Genomic DNA, 23,147 nt, shown 5'->3' with positions numbered 1-23,147 from the left:
CTTCCTAACATGGAAACTAACTTACCCATTACTTCACTGGTAAAAAATACAAATGTTTTCCAGTCAACCTTTCTTTCAGATATTCACTGTACTCATTACATGGTACAGAGTCACCTAACTTTTAGAGAACCTGAGACCAGAAATACAAAGTCTACCAGTTATTTCTAATACTAAAAGCACGAGTTTCTTAAAAAACAAAACAACAAAAAAATTAACCAACCAACCAATAAACCACCAAAAAACCCAACCCCAAAAAAAACCCACCCCAAACAAAAACAGGGGGGAAAAATGGGCTGTTACATAAAATCTCCTTCTTTGTAGCTCTAATCCCTTTTGGCATTCATTTCCTGATAAATGTAAAGTATTAGGTAATACATCAAGAGAAATACCTGCACAGCTGCAATTAGCACTGACAAAAGGAACTTGGAATCTTTTCAATATTTTAACTTCATCCAAGTTTCAGTGTTTTAATTATACACGATACAAATTATATGGCCAGATCTCTCTACAGAGGTTAACTTTTCCAAGTGAAACAATGCCAAAAGGTCTTCCTGTTTACTGAAAAGGCACTTTCTGACTAGGATCCAAATTATTCGTATGACCTTTGTCTTCCCAGCCTCCAGACCGTGCATCAGAGAGGGGCTCTGAGAGGCACTAGACTGGAAGCTTCTCGTCCAGATCATAATCACAGTTCCAAAACACAAGGGAACATTTTTACATGTAGTGTTACACTGAGTCTGCTTTTGGATTAACTGATTAACTGCAGGGCCTTTAGAGATTAGATAGTGAGAATAATTACTGTGCATAGTTAGAAGTGCTCAAGGAATACTAATGCCACCCTAATGTGGGGTTTAGTAGTGCCATAGGCAATCACATCCTTCAGCTTGAGATTTTGCCATTCCTGGACTGTTAGGACTTGACCCTCCTCCGATTCTCCTTCTAACATATCAGTGACCATTTCATGTTGTCTCCTGCCTTTTCAGCCTCTTTTGGAAGACCCAGGAGCATCTCTGCTTGGCCTCTCTCCACCTACTTCTTGACTCTGTTTCTGGGAGACCTACTCTGAAAATGAGGCTACCCCCAATTCCAGGAGACACACATTTCTCTTCCCTGAACACCCTTCCCTCACAGCTTCGATGATTCAAACTAAAGGCAGCTGGACTGCTGGAAAACTGTGACAAATCTTGTTGGGAGGGTAGACTTATTATTTACCTCCTTGATTCTAGCACGATTTTCCTTAGTTTAATCTGTATCTCTATTCTTGTAATTTTAATTTTAATTTTTTCAAAAGGAACCATGGGTACATTTGATATCCTGTTCTCACTCTGAGGCCTGATGCCACTGCTGATTCTTACAAAGTAAGTGTTTAAAAAAAAAAGCAATAACTAAGCCAATAATTCCTACCAAACTCAATGGAGAGGTTTTTAAGTTTCTGAAACTCATGTATGTTTTATTTACCTAACAAAATACACATTACAGTACATTTGGGAATGTTTACCCTTAGAATGCAGTCCCCTACTAAATTTCTTAGAAAGTCATATTCATAACAATGCCACAGCACAGATAGTGAATAAAAGTAAAGTTGTACCATAACAAGAAGAGCACTACTGCTTTGTTCATTTAAGATAACACTTTTTTTCTGCATATTCATATATTTTGAGAAAATGCCCCATCAGGGAGCATTTCATAGTACTTCATACTACAATTAACAAAGCATTGTTGTGTTATATGATATGTATTCCAAGTAAGAGAAGGAGAAACAGAGATTTTAAAACATTCATTTTGTTCTTACTTCTCTGACAAGTGGTGCCTCTGTATCCTGGTGCACACTCACAGATTCCATCATCTGGAGAGCAAGATGCTCCATTTTTGCAGTAACAAGGCAGGGAGCAATTTGGACCCCACTGTCCCTCAGCACACACACTGTCACAGTGAATGCCTGAAAACATAAATAAAACATTTGTGAAGAACTCTCATGCATAGTAAGGTTAAACCTGTGGTCCTCAGTGGACTGATTTTCAAAACACAGCTCACATAACCTGTTTTTGAAAATACCACTAACATCAGGAAAACAGAACACAGTAAATGTGCATCCCTGTTCCTGTCTTCCCCCAGAACAGTGAATTTCATATTCTAGTTTTTATGAGATGTACATAATGGCTTTTGATTCCTCCATAATGGCCGTTTCAAAACAGCAAAACCTTATTTTCAAATTTTATCTTTGGGAAACGCATGACAAAAGGTATATAGAAACTCTTCCTTCTGAGCATAAGAATTCTTTGGGTCTGACATAATTTTGTATAATAATGGTGTACAGGACACTGAATGATTTCTAATTAGTGGTGAGCTGATTACTGCTCAGCTTCATACCGCATGGAAAAATGTAGCGCACACAAAGGGTTTCCAAATACACCACATGAGCATTCCAAAATGCTTAGCTGCAACAGTGTTACAGATGCTACTCAGTCAGTGCTTTGTTTAGCTGCTTTTGATATAAAATTGATTGTAAAATGGCCACAACCGGAATCCCTACATTTAAATCATAATACAAACCACTCATTATAATCACCCAATTACGGTCCCTTTACTGTTAGATTTTTTTTGTATTGTTTGGTTTTTCATTTGTGGCTTTTTTTGCAATGCAGCAACATTAAATATAATTTTCCGGCTTTTTAAAAAGCACTCTGCATGTTAAATGCCAGCAAGCACCACTGTGGAACTCAGACTGTATTGTGTCTACAGCACTTTTCATTAACAATTAAGTATTACTGTAATGCCTCTACTGAATGAACCCTCAGCTAAAGGAAAAGTGGACTGAGTCCAACCACAACGATGTCTTGCTTTGTAAGTATTTCCAGCAAAATATGCCACAGATTCAATGCCTTCCCAAGTCCTAAAAAAACCCCAAACCAGTTTACATGTGACAAGAAAAAAAATCTTTGAACAGCAAAACCTACAAAATCTCATTTGTAACGATCCTGAAAAATAATTACATGGTTTACTGATAGATCAGACTCAGAGGTGATTCCTTAACACCCCCAGCATCTGCCTTGCAAAGTTGTATGTAACCTCTAATTAGAGGAAGGCTGGAACTCCAGATTCTAGAACTGTTTCTCTGCAAGACAATGGACAGAATGAAGAATCAAATATGTGGCTCACTAATGCCAGCAAGAGAGAAAACATTTGACTTTTAAAATCCAGACATTGACCAGCAGCAGTCAGTACATAGGCCACCTAAAAGCCCTGACTGTGCAATGAGTTACTACTGACCTAAAACAAATCTATTGTCAAAAAATGAAAGACTGCTTGTATCACTCCTCTTTCATTTTTCCATGCACAGGCATTCTCCTGTCTCCATCTACATTTGAGAGGCAGTGTGGACTTGCTTCTCAGTAGTCTGGGTCAACTTTTTCATTAACTTCCCATTTGTGGATAAATGGACATAAGAGAGTGGCTTGATTTTGGATTTTGAGAGATGCTGGTGCACATGAGCAGAATGACATCACAGCTTTTTTTTTTTTTTTTTTTTGAAACAAGAACCACTTCTTTCAGCTGCATAAAATTGCTTTGCTTGGGGTTCCCAAATTTGAGAATTCGGGTCTCCAAGTCTGTGAAAGCATAAGCAGACACATGCAGAGCATTTCACAACTGAGCCTGGCACTCTGTCCACGTGAGTGTTATGTATCATATCATACACAGCTTCACTCAGTGAACCCTGCTAAAGAAAAGACATTTTTCACAGTCTTAAGGGGTTTCACTGCTGTTCAGTATATAATGGTCACTATTAACAAGCCAGTGGTTGCCAAGAGTTACCACACTGCATTATCTGAGATTATGTAGACCAGTGACATACAATAATACCAGGCTCAATTAGGCTGCCTTGATCTGTGCACAGAGGATGCTTTATGACAGTGTGGTGTCAAAGGGTGATAGTGGGCACACTGGAACAGAAAAGACAATGGGTCCCATGCTGCAGAGAGCCACGATACTTGAAAGAGCCAGCAACTACTACTGAAAATGAAAAAAGGAAAAAGCTCCTTCAGTACACACCAGGGAAAATTATCCATTAGAGAAACTGAAAAAAAGACTACATTTTCTTTCCCATTTCCACTTCTTATGAGGTGAAGAATGATATCCTTCTACTTAGCTAATAAAAAGTGTATATTAAATATCACAGAATAATAATTATGACAATATAAGATACTGAAAGTATGCTGATTACTGCTGTTTCACTGTAAGAATTGTATTATATTCATTATTGATCAGAAGCAAAATCGGTTGCCCTCCTGTGAGTGTCAAGAATGAGTGCAGCAAAGCAGAGATCATTCAATGATTTACTGCATATCTACTTATAAAAATAGTTTTAAATCTCACTGTTATGAAGTTCACAAGGCACTTAAAAATAAGAAATTGAGTTTCACATCTTAATAGCTGTAAAAATCAAGTATGTCCATTTTTGAGAAAGAACAGGTTAGAAATATTAAAAGGATAAAAAAAACTTTAAAAAAATTAATTTCCAGAGTGATGCTTTATACGAAATTTCAGCAAAGAAATCTATGCTTTTATAGAAAAGCTGGAAATTATTGAGGAAAAAGAAGCATTTTTACTGGAACTTACAAAGCAACAGTAAACACATCTTTTACAACATGGTATCAACTGGCTTATGATTGCCACAATTTCAAGCAAGTATTAATCTTTTATGTGATAAAATTGTTTTTCATTAAGTTTTCATGTTGGTTTTGATACTGATAAGGATAACTGCGAGAAAATGTTTTTGCCAGAGCTATGGACAAAGAGCTCTTTGATGGCCTTCACAAGTTGCTAGGCAATGGCTGAATGGTCATGATAAACTTCAGCTAAGCTGCTCTAAAGAAACGCTCGTGCATTTAATGCCCAGTGCTTTATGCTGGGGGCCTCACATCTAAATCAGCATTCCCCAAACATTCGTAGTTGCATGAATGAAGTAAAGAATTCTTTAGGGATACGAGTGTTTCTGCCCATGCTAGCAGAGTATTTCCATACTCCCTATGCTGTATTTTGAAGTTGAGACTCAATGATTCTTGCAAGTCAGATCAACAAAGAGCTAATTTGTTTGATCACCTGAAGGGGGAAAAAAATCTACCAATTATTTCTTACTATCTTCCCAGGCAAATTTATTATTGGACTAAATGCTGTTTTCCAGCTTGTTAGGTTTCTATTAGTCTGATAAAAGGTTATCCAAGCTTTAAAAAGAATTTTTTTTCATAAAGAAAATGTTTTTGCCATACAATTTATCTTCACAACACGTGGAACTTTCCAGTATAGCTCCGAAGAATTAAAGCCTGTTTGTATATTGGTGTATTTCCCATATGTCAGGGTGAAATTAGATATATAACAGCCTAAACAAGAAAAGGAACAGGCCTTCAAAGGCTGGGGAACTCTTGGTGTCATTAAAGCTAATGACACTTTTCAATTATGGCCAAAGAGCTCATATTTGAGAGGAATGAACACTTAGATCACTTCTGTTCAAGGACTTCCCTACTTCTCTGTCAAATGATGGATGAGTAGCCCAAGGAAAGGGACTGGTGAAAAACATCACAAGCACTATTTAGAAGTACCCTAATTGTCTTTGAAGAAGAGAGGTATCTCACTCCCTAGCTGAGAATAGCCAGAGGAATAAATAAAGTGTCCCAAATTAAGGAGCGAATGAAAGGATTTTTTCTAGAAGTTTGGTCGTCAGCTGCTGCTTCACTGTGGCAGCCGGAGAGATTCTGCCTGCGAGTTTTGGTAGGAAGCCAGCTACAAAAGATTGTCAACAAAAACATCTGAGTTTGAAGGCAAATATCAGTATCTGCAAATTTTAGTGGATGAATAACTTTTGAGGTATTCCTAGTATCTTTCTGAAGGGCATACTCTTGCTGTTATCCACTCCAGAGGTGCTCTTCTTTTCAACTACAAATCTTTAGGTAGATACAAGGAAATAATACTTGCCCTTTTTTTTAACTACTTCATAGTTAGAAAACAAACATACTTAATCACCAATTTAAAGCTCTTTTTTCTGAAAGAGTATTTCTTCCACATAAAGATCCACCACAACACACAGACAACAGAGGTGCAGACACAGTGAAGTCCAAATGTAGGGTGGGCCAAACTTCTTATTGGAGAATTCCTCTCCTGAAGTTTGGAAAGTAAATATGCCATTTATCATGACACAGTGCCCACGTATGATTTCATTTTGTGGCACACTGAGCATCCATCCCAATGGTACCTTGTGCTTCTGGAGGCCAGGGGCAGGTAGTCAAAGTGGAGGAAAAACCACATTCTTGCAAGAGGACCTCAGCACTGGGGTACCAGCACTACGGATGTCGTTCCAGCAGCACCGTGTTTTTTGGCCTAAAGGTGAGGAAGACCCATGATAGAACTCTTTATGCCTTTTTTCTTCTTTTTAGGAGGGGAAAAAGTGCAAACACTTTGAAAGCTGAGGGGCAAGGGAGAGCTGTAGCTTGCACTTCTCAGCAGACCTGGTGATTTGCATCAGTGTCAGATGACAGAGACCTCCCTGTTATAATCCCACAACAAATGTGCCTCTTAGAAATAATGTCAGAAGCACATGGAAGGACACAGAAACAGCACATCTGGTGATAGGCACTCTGACTAACGTCAGCAGGTGTCCAGCACAGAAAAAGTCACCAACACCCCATCTGCATGTGGATGAATGGTAAAATGTAGGCTGGTATTACTGCATCTGTCTTTTCCATAAACCAATGCTATTGTTTTGGTACAGATAATAGACTAATGGTATTTCACAATCCCTGGCATCAGATAACCTTTAAATCGATTTTAAAAATAACAAATGTACCACTATGACATGACATTTCTTCTCAAGTGGGAAGGTGTGGCAGAATTGCACCCAAGAAAGCACAACAGTGATGTGTCATCAGTAACACCCACATTATTGTAATTGTAATTGCAGTAGTAAACAGTCTGGAGACAAAAAGTCCTTTTGCCATTTTAATTAATTTAATTATCTTTAATTAATTTTAATTAACTAGTGCTTTAATGTGAACTGTCAGTTTGCAAGAATACAAATTCTTAAACCTTTCAGGCAATTTGGGAAAAATGTGTTTTGAGAGCTGCTTGCAGAACAGGTAAGATTAAGAAATGAAACTTAAGTTACCATGGTGCCTGTTGGTTTGCTTTCTCCTTGAGAGAAGTGGTAGATGTAGCTTTTTAGTGGACTTTAACTTCAAATTTTTGTATAAATTATTAGGAAAATTATCATTATATATTGAGGGATTATATTTTCTATCTGTTTCTTCTGCTTTCTGTTTTAATGGTTCTTACTCCTTTCCACTGTCTCACTATTGCACTCCCTCCAAATGAAAAAAAAGTTATTTATAACATACAGTGAAAATGTCAAGGGATGAGAGCGTTTGGGTCAGACATCCTCCTCTGTGTGGGTGGATGTTTCTCATTTGTGCCATCCTGTCATGTGGCTCCTGGAACGTGATGGAATGGTCAGACTGCCAGGAAAAAGAAATCACCCTTAACTCTTGCTTTTCTAAGCAGAATTAAAGCTGCTGTGCAGGGAAAACTTAATGCAAACTACAGAGAGAAGAAGATTTATTACAGTAGCCCTAGAAAATAAGTCATTTTTGTTTAGGATGAAAAACCTAAGTATCCTCCTAGGCAACAGAACCTACATTAAAACTATAAACCCTAAATAAAAACAAAGAGCTAATTAAAGCCAATTTTAATTAGTTATTGAGTTTTTAACAGCTGATATCAATGCAATAGTCAAAAACTTAACTTTTGTTCCTCAGTAGAACCTAAGAAGCAAAAGAAAATCAATGGGCATGTTCAAAATAAATAAATAAAAAAAAAACTACTTAAAAAACTAAACCATGTAATATCTTTTTATTGTACCAGTGGTGAGTTGCAGCTGTATCTGGAGCCTGAAGTAAAGCCCCTGTGCCCACATCAGCAGCTCAGAGCTCCCTTACAGCCCAAGGGAGGCCCTCACAACACCAGGCCAGTGATCCACCCTCCTCATGCACCACAACTCCTGTTCCCCAGTGTTATGGGACAACTGTGTCATCCAGCAAGGGAAAAACCTCCCTTCATTTAGTTCTACAAAGTTATATAAACTATTCCCTCTGATGAAATTCCCTGAGGAAAGTGTAGACAACTGTTCCATTCACAGAGCTGAGAAAAATACTGTATTTAAAACGTCTTTTTGGAAAGTTTTATTATTTTGATGGCATCATAACATCTGGGAAAGTTCGCCTTGGATTCATTGATTTATTCATGCTTAAAAAGAAAAAAATACAAGTTCACATTTTTAAGCTTCTTCAAATGTATTCATTTTTTAAATACTACCTTCCCAATGGTTTTTAAAAGACTAAATCCTTCATTTGGGTTAGATAAGCATTACAGCTACCCAAAATCTGGTTCTCCCTCTCTTTTGTTTGCTTGGTTTGGTTTGGGTTTTTTTGTAGGGAATACTACCCATCCAAAATTAGTATGTCTGATGCTTAGGAAAAAATCTAAGCTACTCTAACATAATTTTTGCATTTTAGAAACTTCCTGTATTTTCCACACATCCTCCATCTGCTTCTCCACCTATTATGCATAGAAATATATGTACAACCTCCCTTATTAATCCTACGATCTACTGCTATTTCTGCAATGCAACATTACAGTACAGCTATTTGAGAACCCCTTCCTAAAACATTCTCTCCTTTTCTTTATTCATTCCAAGTATCTACACAAAGACCAGACTCCTTGTGTGTATTGCTCTGACACGTGAAGTGTGGGAGGAGGATTTTTCCAGACACTGAGTATAAAGCGAAATATGCCATTTATGTTATAAAGTATGTCTAGACATCATCAACATGTCAAAACTAGTCTGTCACGCATGGTGTTCTGATGACATCATCCAGGGATGGAGACTCAATTTTTATCAATAATTGTGCTTGAAGTCTCTTTCTAGTGAAGTCTTTTTCCTTTGTAAACATGAAGATGAAATAAGATTTCACTAAAGGTAAAAATACTCCTGGGTTAGTTAAATCACGCTGGCTAAGTAATTTTTATCACCTGTTGTAAAACATGGCTACTTTTCTGGCATGGCCTTTTAAAACAACCTGGATCCTTTCATTACATACCTATTGTCTCTGATGATTTCTCTCCATTTTAAAAACTCACAGGATTTACTTTAAGCTGCACATCTGCAACTCATGAACAGCTTTAACAGCCTAAACCATGATCAAGATCATCAAAATGTTTTTACTGTGGGTATTCTTTAATACCTTTACTAATTTATGAAATCATATTTTGAGCAGATTCAAATGTAAGTTTGCAGAAATGTGTCCAAACGCACACACAATTACCTGAAACTACATGAAAGTAAGGACATTACCATCACAACAAAATAAACACAATGTAGTGTCACACAAAATAGCAACAGATGGCATAAGGCTAACAGTATTTTTTCATAATTCACTCAGTTAACTTGTACTATTTTTTGCACTCCTGTGGTAGTTATTTCCCTGAGATGTCTGAGTAGCTGATGTTAAGTCACACTGGAGCTTGTGGGAAGAAAATAAAACCAACAAAGTCTTGTCTTAGTGAGGTGAGTGCTGGCTCTGAAAGTCTCTCTTGTTGAAAAGGTGAGACACAATGGTGAGAGAGACCTTCTCAAAGAACCAATATACAGAAAAAAATGCACAAATGATAGATGGGTTTGGTCTTCCAAAGCAAAGCAGGAACCCTTCCTGCCCATGCCTATATCCCCTACTGATTTCCACTTCCCACCTCCAGTAATCACAAAAGTCACGTTCATCTGAACAGAAAGTAGAAAAAACGGCAGGTGAGCTGTAATCAGCTACAACTAATCAACCTGAACTGTAGACATGCACTTCAAACAAGATGCTTGGGATCCATCTACAGAGCTAGGAAAAAAAGAGTATAAAAAGCAAAGTTTGGAAAAAAACCCAGTAACTAAGACTGTATCTATCTGAGGAAATCATAAGCTCACCTCCACCTACTTTGTCTGAAAGCACCAGAGAAAAAAGAAAACAATTATATGATGAACCTGCAAGTCAGTTAGGAAAAATATTAAAACAGTGGACACTAAATAATATTAGTATATATCTGAAAACACAAATAAATAAATAAAAATCCTCTCTTTTCACAGCACTCACATACTTTGTTCATTTAAGGTGTGTTTTTCATGCTGACTCCTCATTATAAAATGGAAAGAGGACATACAAACAGGGGACATGAAACCTGACCCCTGCAACACCACAGCATCATAGTGAGACACCAAGTCTAGAACATTTCAACAAGGGCAAGTTTATAGTGTCAATTAAGCCCTACTGAAGATCACAGAGTTTTCCCAACCTTAGAGCTTAGAAATCCATTTGAGAACTAAAACTACCTCCTAGGGATAAAGCAAACATTTCATGATACATGCCCTCCTCCACAGTCTCATCATGTTTTCAAAAAATCTTGCTTTCCACAAACAAGAGAGTGCAACAACCGTTTCAAATATAAATTACAGGGAATAACTAGATATAGATGGTTCTTAAAACCACAATGCTAAAAAACTTAATGAGAAAATATTCATACAGAACAAAATATGTGCGGAGAAAACTTCATGTTTTCAAAGTTTCAGGAACTGAAATGGCAACATGGTTTCTGCAGTATTTATCCTCTTTTTGGCTGACTGAAAGCTGGATGTGATGCTTTACCCCAAAGCTCAAAGCACAACCTGGAATATTTACAGTTATTTGCCACTTTCATAACGAATCACACTGTGGAGGCGCCCAAGTTTTAAGATTTCCCTTTCTATTCTCAGTTTTCTGTGGATCCCACACCCAACAAAATTTCCACATGTGTGAATCACAGGAGGGACACAGCAGACACAGAACTGTCCCTTTTTCCCTCCCAATCCCACATACTCCTCCTTTACCCCCAAACCCACAGAGAAGACCAAGTTCCACCAGAGTGGAAACTCTCCTTGTCCTCAGGGGTGTGTTTTGTACCTGACCATCCCGGGAGGCAGCGACAGTACCCGGTGGTGGGGTGACACCCATCTGCGTGGCTGCAGTCGCAGCGCTCAGCACAATCTATGCCATATGTGCCGTCCTGTGACAACAGAAAAAGAACAACCCAGAAATTTCTGGTCAGTCCTGCCTCGAAAAGCAACAACAGATCTCTCCTGAATCCGTAAATATAAAATGCTTCTGGCTTTTTGGAACATTTTAGCATCCTACATTTTTGTTCTTTCATTTAAGAGGGGAAGATAAAGAATGAATGATACTCTCTTCAAAAATCCCAGACTAAAGCAATTCAGTCTCCTTTCTGCCTCAGACCCTGAGCTCTCTACCTATTGGTCAAAAAGGATACCAGATAAAGGCACAATTATTTTAATAAAGAGTAGTAAAACCTTATATTACAATATATATTTAGTGTAAGGTTCATTGCATAAATAATGCAAACTGTATCACTTTCTTTTGATTAAAAATCTTTCTGCACTACAAGATATACTACACTAAAAAGAGATACTCTGGTTGTGGGGCATTTTTTGAACCAATAAGAGAGATTAAAGTTACAAGCTGAACACCCCTTTTGGTGCATTCTGCTGTGTCAAAAGCACAGCTGATTTTCAAGGGACTACATCTAAACATTTGAATTTGCCTTTTCTGCTTCTTCTGTAGAAGCTGGCACACGCATTTGTGGGTAATTTAATACAAAATCGATCTGAGAAACTGAGGAGCAGAATCTTTAATACTGCATTCTCAAAACAAAGTCAAAGTACAACAGTAAATTGATCTTGAAGAAAAAGTGTCAAAACCAAATTAAAAAAACATGGAAAAAAGCCAGTATAATTTATGGTGATGCTTCAGGGTTACCCATAGCAAAGGCAAAAAAGGAAAAGAAACATGTCAGGTTTAAAAATGAATCATTTAAATTCAAGGCTAAAAGTTGGTTTCAGCCACATTAAAATCTGAATAAAATCTATAACAAAATTCCTCTGCTGTTCTTTGATGTTCATACATATGTTTCAACTAAGTACTACAGGATTCAGCTGTTCAATTCCCAGTCTTTCAAGTCTAAAGTTGAACAAAATCTTATGTTACTTCAGCGTAAGGAGCCTTTTGCTCATCTCAACAGTACATTTTTATATACAGAAAAAGAAAAGATTACACATTTCCTTTGCATATAATCAGATTTGGAACGAAAGGAAATCCTCAAATATGTTGTTGAAAAGCAGTATATTTAGCCTGCTATGTACTTGGACTGAAGTCCAAACTTCAGTGATATCTTGAGTAACTATCTGGGGAGTAAAATTAATTTTCTGAAGTTATTTAAACAAATTTAAATTCATTGATTTAAATAATGTCTCTGCTCCGATAAGAAAAACATTTCAGACAACAGTGGATTTATTTGAATTAGTTTTCTCTTTATTCTCCTGTTTTGGAATTTTGAAGCAGAATATGCACTTGAAATGTGTAAATGCTTATGGACATTGTTTGACACAGATAGAGGGGCATGCTAAATTATCTGATATAGAAATGCTTTTAAGCATTATTTGACTAACTTTGGCATAGTAATGCGACTGCTATGAAACAATCTGTCTTTTTTAAATGTCAGTTTTAGAAGAGCTAATGCAGCTTGGGAGATATCATCCTTCAGAATCAGACACGAAGTGATAAACAAAGCTGTTTTAGAAAAGGGAAAAATTAAGTCTTTTGATGGAGATGCATTGTTGGAAACACTGCGTGAATGTGCACAGGTGGTATTCTAATGAGTTTTCCAGAATATATTCAATTTTGTTTTCCACTTTACTCACTGCATCAGTGTGTGCTATGCTTCATCTTAAAACCAAAAGCAAAGCCCCAAAAATCACTTCTGAGGGCACAAATTTTCATTCAAGACAGAGGTGTGGTTTCCATCTTACACTCTATTTCAGCTATTCCCATCATGTTATTGCTCAGCAGAGCTCGTCCAAACTGAAAGAAGCTTCAATGTGATATGAGAGGGAATTAACAAGGTGTGTGTTCAGTTCATGTGGCTCCTTTACAATTGTACTAAACCAACAACCTGCTGTGCAGATAGTACTGCAAAAGTGAGCAAATGACAAGGGAGGAGAAAAGGAGAGCAGAGAGAAGTTTATTTTAAAAATTAATTTTGTTAAAAATTTTCTGGAAAACTGAAGTCCATCATTAAAAAGAATTGACTCGGGAAAACCTCCTTTTTCATAATTTTTTTTTTTTTTTGAGTGCATGAAATGTAATTGAAATCAAACAGTTATACAGTAAAACCAATGCATTTTGATTTTTACTATTTAAAATTTTTTGAAATTATACATTTTCATGGCTTCCCCAAACTACGAAGTGGAACAGAAGTGATAAGGAGTTTGCCTTTGTTCTCACAATGATTTCTAATATTGCAGATATTTCTAATATCTCAGAGTCTGGGAGAGAGTAGAAACGAGAGCCCCAGTAGAAAGGCACCAGTCATGGAACTGGGTAGTAAAAGTAGATTCTCATGTCTGACTGAGAGGCAATCAAAGTTCTTTATTCATACTGTAACATAGACATAAGAAAATGTAATTAGAAATATGTTATTTGACGTGGAATATATTTTTTTTCTTTTGTCTTGTAATTTTTACTTAAACTAGTTGAACAGAAGCAATTTGATAGCATTTGATGCTGATAGAGGGAAAAATTTTTCAACCAATTCCAAAGGAGTTAGTGAAAAGTTTGGGTTCTGATTTTAAAGTGTTGAAAGCAGAAAAGGTGTTCATCAATGCAACTTCATTTTGTGTGGCCATTTTTTTGTGTTCTTTGGTGTATTGTGCAGCATGGCTCTTCCAGAAGAATTGTTGGTGCATGTCCCTGATCCCGCACGCAGTCATATGTGCTTCCTAGGGACATACCCCTAAAGAATGATAGAAGGTCTACCCTACCCAAAGTTATCCTACAGGGCAAAATTCGGTGATATTATTTAACTACCTGGCAAGGGAGTTCACATTTTTCTCCTCTCCAGCCCGGGGCACAGGTACAAGTTCCATCCAGAGCATTGCAAGCCCCTCCATTAAGACACTGGCAGGTTAAGTTACAGCCAAGTCCCCACGTACCACTGGGACAGTTTACTGAGCAATCTACACCATGCCAACCTGCCAAAAAAAAAAGAATTATAGTCACAAATTATTCAGGTTTTCCCCCTTTCCTCTCAGAATGTTTCCCTCTGCCTGCCATGGGGCATCTCTCTGAGATGGGCAGTACTGTGATAACATTCACTACAAGGTGGTATCAGCAGTTTTGGCTCAGGACTTGTCCAGGTTTGGACAAAGGTGTTCAAGGGCACCTTGTAACATCTGTGCACAGCATATGTTTGCAGATGGGTGCCAACATACAAAAGCAATTGATGGAAGATCTGGAATAGAGATAAAGACACCTTGAAATTTCACTGAGAAACACTAAACTACACTGAGAATAGCCTGAACATAATTAGGAATATTTCCCGCAGACTTAAGCTGCCACTTTCATAATTGTGCCACAAGCGTTCAATACAGAGAGTTCTGCGATATGGTTTTAACAGAAATCTTAAATAAAGACAAACCATAAAAGAACTGCATAAATTGGATTTCTCCAAGATACATAGAAGTCCTTTCAGATGATTTCTGTACTTCTCTCCAAATACAAAAAAAAATGTGATGAAAAAAGGGTCTAAAATGCAGGAGTCACCATTGATTATGCCTGATAGCAACAATTCACAGACTGCACACTAGATGAAATGTGAATAGATTTTTTAAAATGTGATCATCCATTGGATACAAGAGAAACAGTGTGAGGCAGTCATATGTTATGAGCTACAGTCACACAGGCCAAGTTTCTAGTTTTGTATTGTTTACAGTAAGTGAAGGGAAAAATTATTCTGCACTGAGCCTAATCAATAGGCTATGCAAAACACATGCACTGAAAACAGGCTGCTTTGTGCTTCATTGATAACTTCAAATTTAGGGGTCACTTCAGGAAAAAATGTTACACTATACCAGCTAGAAAACTGAGACACTTTCTCTCAAACGTCTTTCCAAGATTTATAAATTTCTTTTGTTTACATGACAAGTATCAAGGTTTAGTTTAATTTCACTTTTGCTGTCCTTTTTCACCATACTGTGACTAAAACTGCATGATGCACAAGAAACAGGATTACATCTCTAAAGGAATGTTTTTTCTCCTCATGACCTGTTTTGCAGTAGCTGCTTTAAATTAAATTAGGGTTAAATTAGCTCCACTGTCTGTGGCAAGAGTAGATGCTCTACATTTGCTGCACGACAGATTTAATAGTGTTAGTCCCTGACAAATTTAGTGGCTATTTGTCCAGGTAACTCTCACACTTCTCCACTCTCAAACTTCATCTGTTTTTAGAAAAACATTTTTAGACAGGAGGGGTCTAAAACGTTTACTGGGCATGGGATTTGCTTCGGTGCATTCAAAAGCCTGCCCTCTCTTCTCAGCAATCCAATATCACAGCTGAGAGACACTGGACTTTAAATTCTTCCTCACAGCAGAAGTGAACGAGAGATGTACTCTTTCAGGTCCCTTCCAACCCAAGTCATTCTATGATTCTATGATTCCATATGACTTTGGTTAGGAAGGCTGACATCAGATAAATGGCCCCTTCATAGTCGTTCTAGCAGACCACAGTGCTTCTCTCAGAAGATGTTTTCCTTGGTTTTCCCTCCCAGAGCAGCAGAAGCATAAAGTATCTAGTGCTTAGGCCTTCAGGGTGGTCTGCTTTTTATCAAGTTTCCTCTTCTCTACTTCAAAAATTCAATTTAATGTTATGATTATAGAAAAGGAAGATTAATCTGAGGAGACACTTACCTGCTTTGCAGGCACAAGAACCATCTACTGGTGAGCAGATGGCTTCATTTTTGCAGTTGCACATGGATGAACAGTTTACTCCATATGTTCCCGGAAGACAAGGACTACCACAAGAAGCACCCTGAATTATTAAAAAAATAAGAGTCTAAAAACTATTTGAGGGGGCTCAGACCATACAACTAATAAAGGATCTAGACTGATAGAAGTGCTACAAAAGCCAGAAAACATACAACCCAAGCATGTCCGAAGCTGTCACCAAGTTATCCTGAATTTAAGGGGCAGGGAGCCCTTCATGCTTTTCAAGCCTTTTTAAGTAAGCATTATTTTTCTATGATTTGTTGTGAGAGCTCAGTCCTATAGGTAACATTACTTGGTTAGATCAATGGACAGTGATAAAGAAGTTTCATTTCTTTATGAAACCAAAACACAGTAAGATAGCAGTTTAATGGAAAATAATTAGTTTTTAAGAACTAATCTGGCTGAAGGTTTCAGTTATTACTGTAAAATGTTTTCTATGTTAGAATAGCATCCAAGGCACAGGTAACAGCAAATGTGCATAAAAGCTGAAGAATAATCTGTGCTGAACTATAAAAACCAATGTTTTTGTCCAGAGTTTCTGTGGATGGAGCATGAGGAATTGGTGCTACAAGATAATGACTGAAACTATCATTCCTCTCCTTATTTACACCTCAACACCACACCCTCTTATCAACATCCTATAAAACAACTAACATCACTTTCTAAAAATGACTTCATTTCAGTACTCAAAATCAATCCGAAATTTTGCCTTTTCAAGGTCTTACAACACATACAGTAGTACCTAAATATCCTTACTTCTGTTTTACTGTGGTGGAGAAAGGACACACTGGCTTCTTGAAGAATTTGTCACTTAACCAAAGGCAGTGGAGTTGAAAATGGGGAGTGAAAGTGAGACATTTACCTTAAATCCAGGGGCACAGGTGCATTTCCCAGTCACACTGTCGCAGTCAGCACCATTTTGGCAGCTGCAGATCTGCTGACACGACTCACCGTAGAATCCCGGGGAACATGTCTCATTGCAGTAGAGCCCAGACCAGCCAGGCTTGCAGGAGCATTCCCCAGACATGGGGTGACAGCTGCCAGGGTGAGATGAGAGGTTAAATAGTTTGGGACTAACCGTGACATAAATATTGTTTTCTTTCCAGAGGACAAAACGCTGTTATAGGGAAGTTGCATAAAGGATCTTGCCATGCTCTGCACAGAGGTTTACCTCACAAATCACAAGGAAAGGTTCTGTGTATTTATATATAAATGCATGACAATTAAGAAATATCATACAACATACAGACATGGGAAGGAACATACAGACATTGGGAGGACATGGGAAGAAAGTAAGACATATCTTTTTTCTACATCTATTTGAAAAGAAACCTCTCTGAAACACAGTTTTTACCATAAAGCAGATATCCACAGTTATGAATATTAAGGTGATGAAACCATTAAATTCCAAACAATTTATTAGGTTTCCACACTATCAAGATCATTTTCATAACACTGCACAAACTCAGCAGTGTATTGTCTGAGAAATATGACACTCGGAAAAGCAGCACATCCAACACAAAATAGTAACTCAGCACCCCATGAGCAGCAAGAATGCTCTTTTCTTTAAACTGTAGGTTGGAAGAGGACAACTGGGCAGAAGTCAGCTATACTATCAGAGCAATGACCTTTTGGAGAGTGTCTCCCCTCTCTTGGCCATACCTGGTGGCAGACCAGCTGTCTCTACCTGGAACAGCAGTTTCATTGAAGGGCCAGTCAGGCAGCTGTTGCCTCATAACAAATGGACATCATCAGCTGTGCAAAGATATATATGCTGGAAGAGTGGGCACAATGGGGTGCTCTGTAGCGCTCTGGCAGAAAAAGCATTTGCTTAACTCTCACCAAAGGAAATGCCTTATTCAAATCCATTATATTTACAATGGGAAGATTGTTTCAAGATATTTGTCTGCTACTGATTGAAGTTTCTTTAAGTATGCTGGAAAAAAAAAAAAAAAGAAGTGCCTTCCTCCAGACAAATTAAATGATCCATGACAAGAGCCTGATTTTGCAAGACTTGCTGACTCCTTGTGTATGGAAGTGCATTTGAAACTGAGTATTTTTCTGACCATTTGCAAGTTTGAAGACATACCTACTGCACTTTTAAGTGCTACAACATAGCAAGAACAGTCTTTGAAAAAGTTGCAGAATAACAATATTAGCTGCAATTGCTCTTGGATTTGAGGATTGCTCTTGTAAAAATAAGAGTTTAATATTGCTGAAAACAACCAGCTGACAACATCGCTAATCAAGGAAAGCATGAATTATAAAGGTTGGAATGTCATCATGCATTCTGCTTTCTATATATTACTTCATACTCCATGACACCATAAAAACTTGGAGGTCCTGGAGATATTAAAATACCTTTGACAGTATTAAGCTGCTTTACATTAAATTGAGACGAAAGGTCCTTTCAGATAAATGACAAATGAAGAAATGGTTCAAAACTCATGCTGTTCATACTCAACAGTCCTGATTATTTGTTCAGTTATAAGCATACCTGCCATGAAATAAGTTGAAATGGAACTATTCATATATAAAATACATGCTGAACTGTTGAAGACACAGAAGTTGTAGCAAGATAATCTAACATCTCCTATTCCTAACTTTCTGTGGGCCCCCAATTTCCATGTTTCTTATCAGTGGAAGAATATAGAGCAGGGAAAATGAAAAAAATTTTCAATCCACAACTGAATAGTCACCAGGACATGAATTAGACTATATTTATAACATTACTTTAGCATTATTGTCATTTTAAGACATAAAGCCCAGTGTTCACAGAATCATATAATATTCTGAGATGGAAGTGGTGTTTGTTGTTGGGTTATTTTCCTCTCAGGGGATGGAGAGACCACACACATGTGGAAGCACTGAGTATGAAGCAGAGGCATTGATATTCTGAGCCCCCTACTGAGTGTTACCAAGGCCTACTTGCACATGTATTGATTGACACTGAAATTAGTACTCCCTAATTTGTAATTAGATGTAGGAAACTGAACCACTTCTGAAGCTTTTTGATGGGTTCTTGTGCAGTTAGCTTAATTGGCAATAAGATTTAAATATTAAGATAGGGAAATAAAGAGATGTTGCCAGTATATCCACTTTTATTCCTGGTCTTTCGTTCACATCTTCTGGAAATGCAACCCTACTCTGTACAGAGACAAAAAAAATACTTGTGGGTAGTTGATATTATATATTTGAAGGACTCAAATGAACTTAGTGATTTTCATATCATTTATATAGGTGTTTCACTATTACAATATTCACCAAATTCTTCAGTACCTTATGCAATATAAAATTTCCAAAAGCTCTTGTACCTGTAAATACAAGTCCATTGGAAAAATGCAAAATTGAAATGCCCTAATCTTTACTTTAAGAACACAACCAAACTACATGAACTAAGCATGTATCACACTATAAAAATGCAATCAACTCTACATATGTATGTCAGAAAAGTATGAGACCAATAAACCCCATTAGTGCTCATGTCATGAATAAATCCTAATTACAGGCTAAACTGTGCCTGTTTAGCTGGTGATACAGAATGACCCCACTCTGCAGGTGTGAAGCAGTGGTGGGAGATTACCAGAAAGAGCTTACAAGAAAAAACACAAAACAAAAAAAACAGGCATATCTCAAATTTACTTGGAGATCAATCTAAAACCAGGGCAAATGCTGTATCACAGGTGTAACCAATATCCTTTGTAAACATTCTAGACAAATATGCTGCTACACTCTGCCTTTTTTACACTTCCTGAATGATCCTTAGGTTTTGCTTGAGTGAAGGCATGACAAAAGCCAGCCTAAAAGTGGTTTATGCTAGAAGAGCATTCCTGTACAAAACAAAGTGAAAATGTTGACATACAGACAGGCTCCAGTCCTTTCAAAACATGCAATAGTGAAGAGTATTTGTGAAAAATCTCCTTGCACAAGAGGGTCATCTGTTTCTGTCCTCTGGGCCCCTCAATCAGATTAAAATCTCTCAAGTATAGCTATTTTTAATGCTTTACAAAGTGTTTAACGAAGGCTGATGATATAACTAAGAGGAAGGATGGGTTTGCCTTCCATACCCAGGAGCTGCCACCAACCAATTGCAGCAGCAAAATCCCTATAAGCCTAGGCAACCCAAAATGCAAATTACGAATTACTGGCAAAGCTGCTTTGATGCAATTTTTTTCAGTCATAAAACAGTAATAAAAAATGTATACGATTTTGAACTACGATGTACTATAATGTTTTTGTATCTGTACATGAACAAGCATATGAAGAAGATGGCTAGACACATACATGCTGGAACTTACATCCACATATTTTACAGCAATATTTTTTAGAGCTAAGCATACTTTTTTAATTAATCCTTAATTCATTTCCATATCTATGAATATTAATAACAGCTCTAAGACTTTAATAACAGCTCCTCTTTGAGGATATCTAAACTAGTGATCAGACCCAGATGAAAAAACCTTTATTCAAGGCCCTTAGAACAGAATCATAGACCTACAGACACACAAAGGGTATTTGCAGGAGTAATTCTATCCCTTTTTTGTGCCTTGGGATTACTGGTTACTACATTGCTGCTAAATGGATTAGTGCTATGAAGATCCTTTGGCTGCAGCCAGACCAAGTAGTACTTGTGGTAGGCAAGAAAGAGTTGAGAATATTCCCTGATGTGATTAAAGAGTTGTCTCCTCCCTGACTGAGAGATGAAGACAACCAGATACAACTGGCTTCTAAAAAGAATCTGAAAAGCCTCAAGTGCCCCCAGGGAGCTCTGGCTTCTATACCATTACCTAGGTGCCCTTTTATTCCTATTATTTGATGGTTTTAGTCACTTCCTGACCTAGGGGAAGGAACTTACATATGTAAAATACACTTGTGAAGTAATGAAAATATTTGTTTTTCTCAGACATCACTATGCTCTTGTGCACCTTCAGGGCTGTTAAGTGGCTTTGGATTTGCCACACAGGGGGGAAAAATTTCAAAAAAAGACCAGACATATGCTGCAGTTTACTTGTGAACATTTGTGATCTGATTCGACCACAAACTGCCTTCCAGTGGTATAAATGAACGAACAGCTGTGTTGAACATGAATCAGAAGTAATCCCTGTAACACTAGAAATGCTATACAGTGCAATGCATTCCTGTCAAACAAGGCTGCCACAACAGTCTGCAGACAAATTTTCAGGAAAGCAGCTTAACCATAACTCATAATACAGTAGCATTTGGTCTACTGGCATAATTTGAAAGCTAGATGGGTCAGCACTAGGGAGCCATTTATTCTTGAACACGTTGCCCAAATAATTATTGCTTGATTTTACATCAAAACAGCTCTGTATTTTTTTTTTAGATATTTCACCTAAATGGGAAAAACAGAGCACAAGTACAAAACTGTAAAAGCATATGAATGGAAAGGGAAAGGAATTCAGTTTGTTGACACATAGTTTGTCAACAAAAGGTGTGTTGATCAACTCTGACAATCCACAAAGTAATTTTTCACAGAGGCCTGAGTAGCTGTTTCCATGTATGTGCCTGAGTGATTTAACATCTCTGCTAACTTCTGACTAAAGTTTTTTATTTTATCTGTGAGGAAAAATGCATCTTATATCCATGTACAGCAACATTCTATGTGACACTCAATAGTTTATGTAAATTCCTTTCACAGTTACTTTCAACAGCAAAAATTTAGATTATGATCACAAACCTTCTCTAAGGTACTGTTAAATAGTAATACAATGAAGTGTAAGCAAATGCACAATGACCATAGGATTTAACCAGAAGTACTGTTTTGTAACAAGAAAAAGCTGTCCAGAATTGTTCTATAAATATGTTGGGTCCCCTCAACTGACATCTGACATTCCTCCCTCACAGCTGAAACTTTGTCTCCAAGCTTTTTACATTTTCATAACACTATGCTCAAACACTATGAAATCCACAAAGACACAAGAAACACAAAAAAATAGGACTCATTACTGCCCAAATAAGGAGAAATAGCAAAAGGTAAGTTAATTGGGAAATTATTTTCATTCGATTTCCAAGGACAGATTTTACCTGCTTAGTAGAAAAGTCACTAAAATGACAATAAATGAATTTTTGAAATGCAGATTTACAATTGGTAAGTCTCTGAAACTTTGTATTAAAACAGTCACCTACAGCAATTCTTATACAGAGAGAGAGAGAGAGAGAGAGAGAGAGAGAGAGAGAGAGAGAGAGGGAAATGCCCAGGCTTCTCAAGCCCAACTCAGAACACTATACATTCATGGAGGTGGTAAATATAGAAAAAGGTCACACTTTGTCTTAATATTTATTTTATGGCTCAGAGACCAAATAATGCCGTGAATATTATGATCAAATATACATGCAAAGACTAAAATTCAGAAGCTCTTCTGGGTTGATATTTTCTTTTTTTGATGTGGTGAGAGAATACCAAATACTATTACAAGTCTTTAGCTTAGTCTTCAATTTGCATGAAAGTACTAGAAAACTCAGGAAATTTTAATTTTCAGATTATATTAGGATTTCTATGTTCTATGTAGAAAAAGACAGCAGGCTAAAGGGTGTAAAGCCTACCTCCAGGTATTGGGCATGTGGCAAGGACACTTTTTATCACACTTGAGACCATAAATTCCCTCAGGGCAAAGCCTTGTTTCACAGTGCTCTCCAGTGTATCCTGGTTCACAGAGACAGGCACCACTAATATGGTAACAGTTCCCGCCATTCACACACTTGCAGGTCTCTGCGCAATGCACTCCGTAAGTCCCCACTGGACACTCATCTTGGCATCTGTGGGAGGGGAAAAAAAAAAAACAACAAAAATTTGTTTTGTTTCCCATGAACTACAGCTTTTGGAGGTTTAAGGGAAATATGGTTTATAAGGAATCTCTTATATGGGTCAAATACTTTATATAACTTCATATTTAAAAGGGCCCATCTCTGGTTGCCTTTGGTGCTAAGCTAGACAGACTCAAAAACATTGGCTCTGCAAATTCCTTTGGGAAAGGCCTCCCTTCTCTGCAACACAGGACATAACATTCATACACAGACCACTGCACTCCACATTCAGGAACCAGAACAAAACCAAACCCTCTTAAGTCAGACCTGAAGTGTGAAGGAACTTTTTCATTCATAGAGATTTAAGAAGATAGACAATTTAGTTAACAGACTTAATTCTTTCATGTCTTTCATATGAATGACATT

At 37.4% G+C, this 23,147-nt stretch overlaps 1 protein-coding gene across 1 annotated transcript in view; it reads right to left on the bottom strand.

Annotated features, from left to right (window-relative positions):
• Positions 1-23,147, bottom strand: part of MEGF10 (multiple EGF like domains 10) — a 68,794-nt gene that overhangs the window by 20,008 nt on the left and 25,639 nt on the right. Inside the window, exons 8-13 of the mRNA XM_008925121.3 lie at positions 22,521-22,733; positions 16,819-16,993; positions 15,879-15,999; positions 14,001-14,164; positions 11,025-11,127; positions 1,793-1,939 (exon numbers count right to left, since the gene is read on the bottom strand). Of these exons, the coding sequence (XP_008923369.2) occupies positions 1,793-1,939; positions 11,025-11,127; positions 14,001-14,164; positions 15,879-15,999; positions 16,819-16,993; positions 22,521-22,733 (923 nt within the window). The remainder of the gene's footprint in view (positions 1-1,792; positions 1,940-11,024; positions 11,128-14,000; positions 14,165-15,878; positions 16,000-16,818; positions 16,994-22,520; positions 22,734-23,147) is intronic.

The sequence above is a fragment of the Manacus vitellinus genome, unplaced genomic scaffold, assembly GCF_001715985.3.
Source record: "Manacus vitellinus isolate BGI_N305 unplaced genomic scaffold, ASM171598v3 scaffold_23_pilon, whole genome shotgun sequence".
NCBI lineage: Eukaryota > Metazoa > Chordata > Aves > Passeriformes > Pipridae > Manacus > Manacus vitellinus.
Note: the sequence above shows the minus strand (reverse complement) of the source record. Positions and strands in the feature narration are given on the sequence as shown.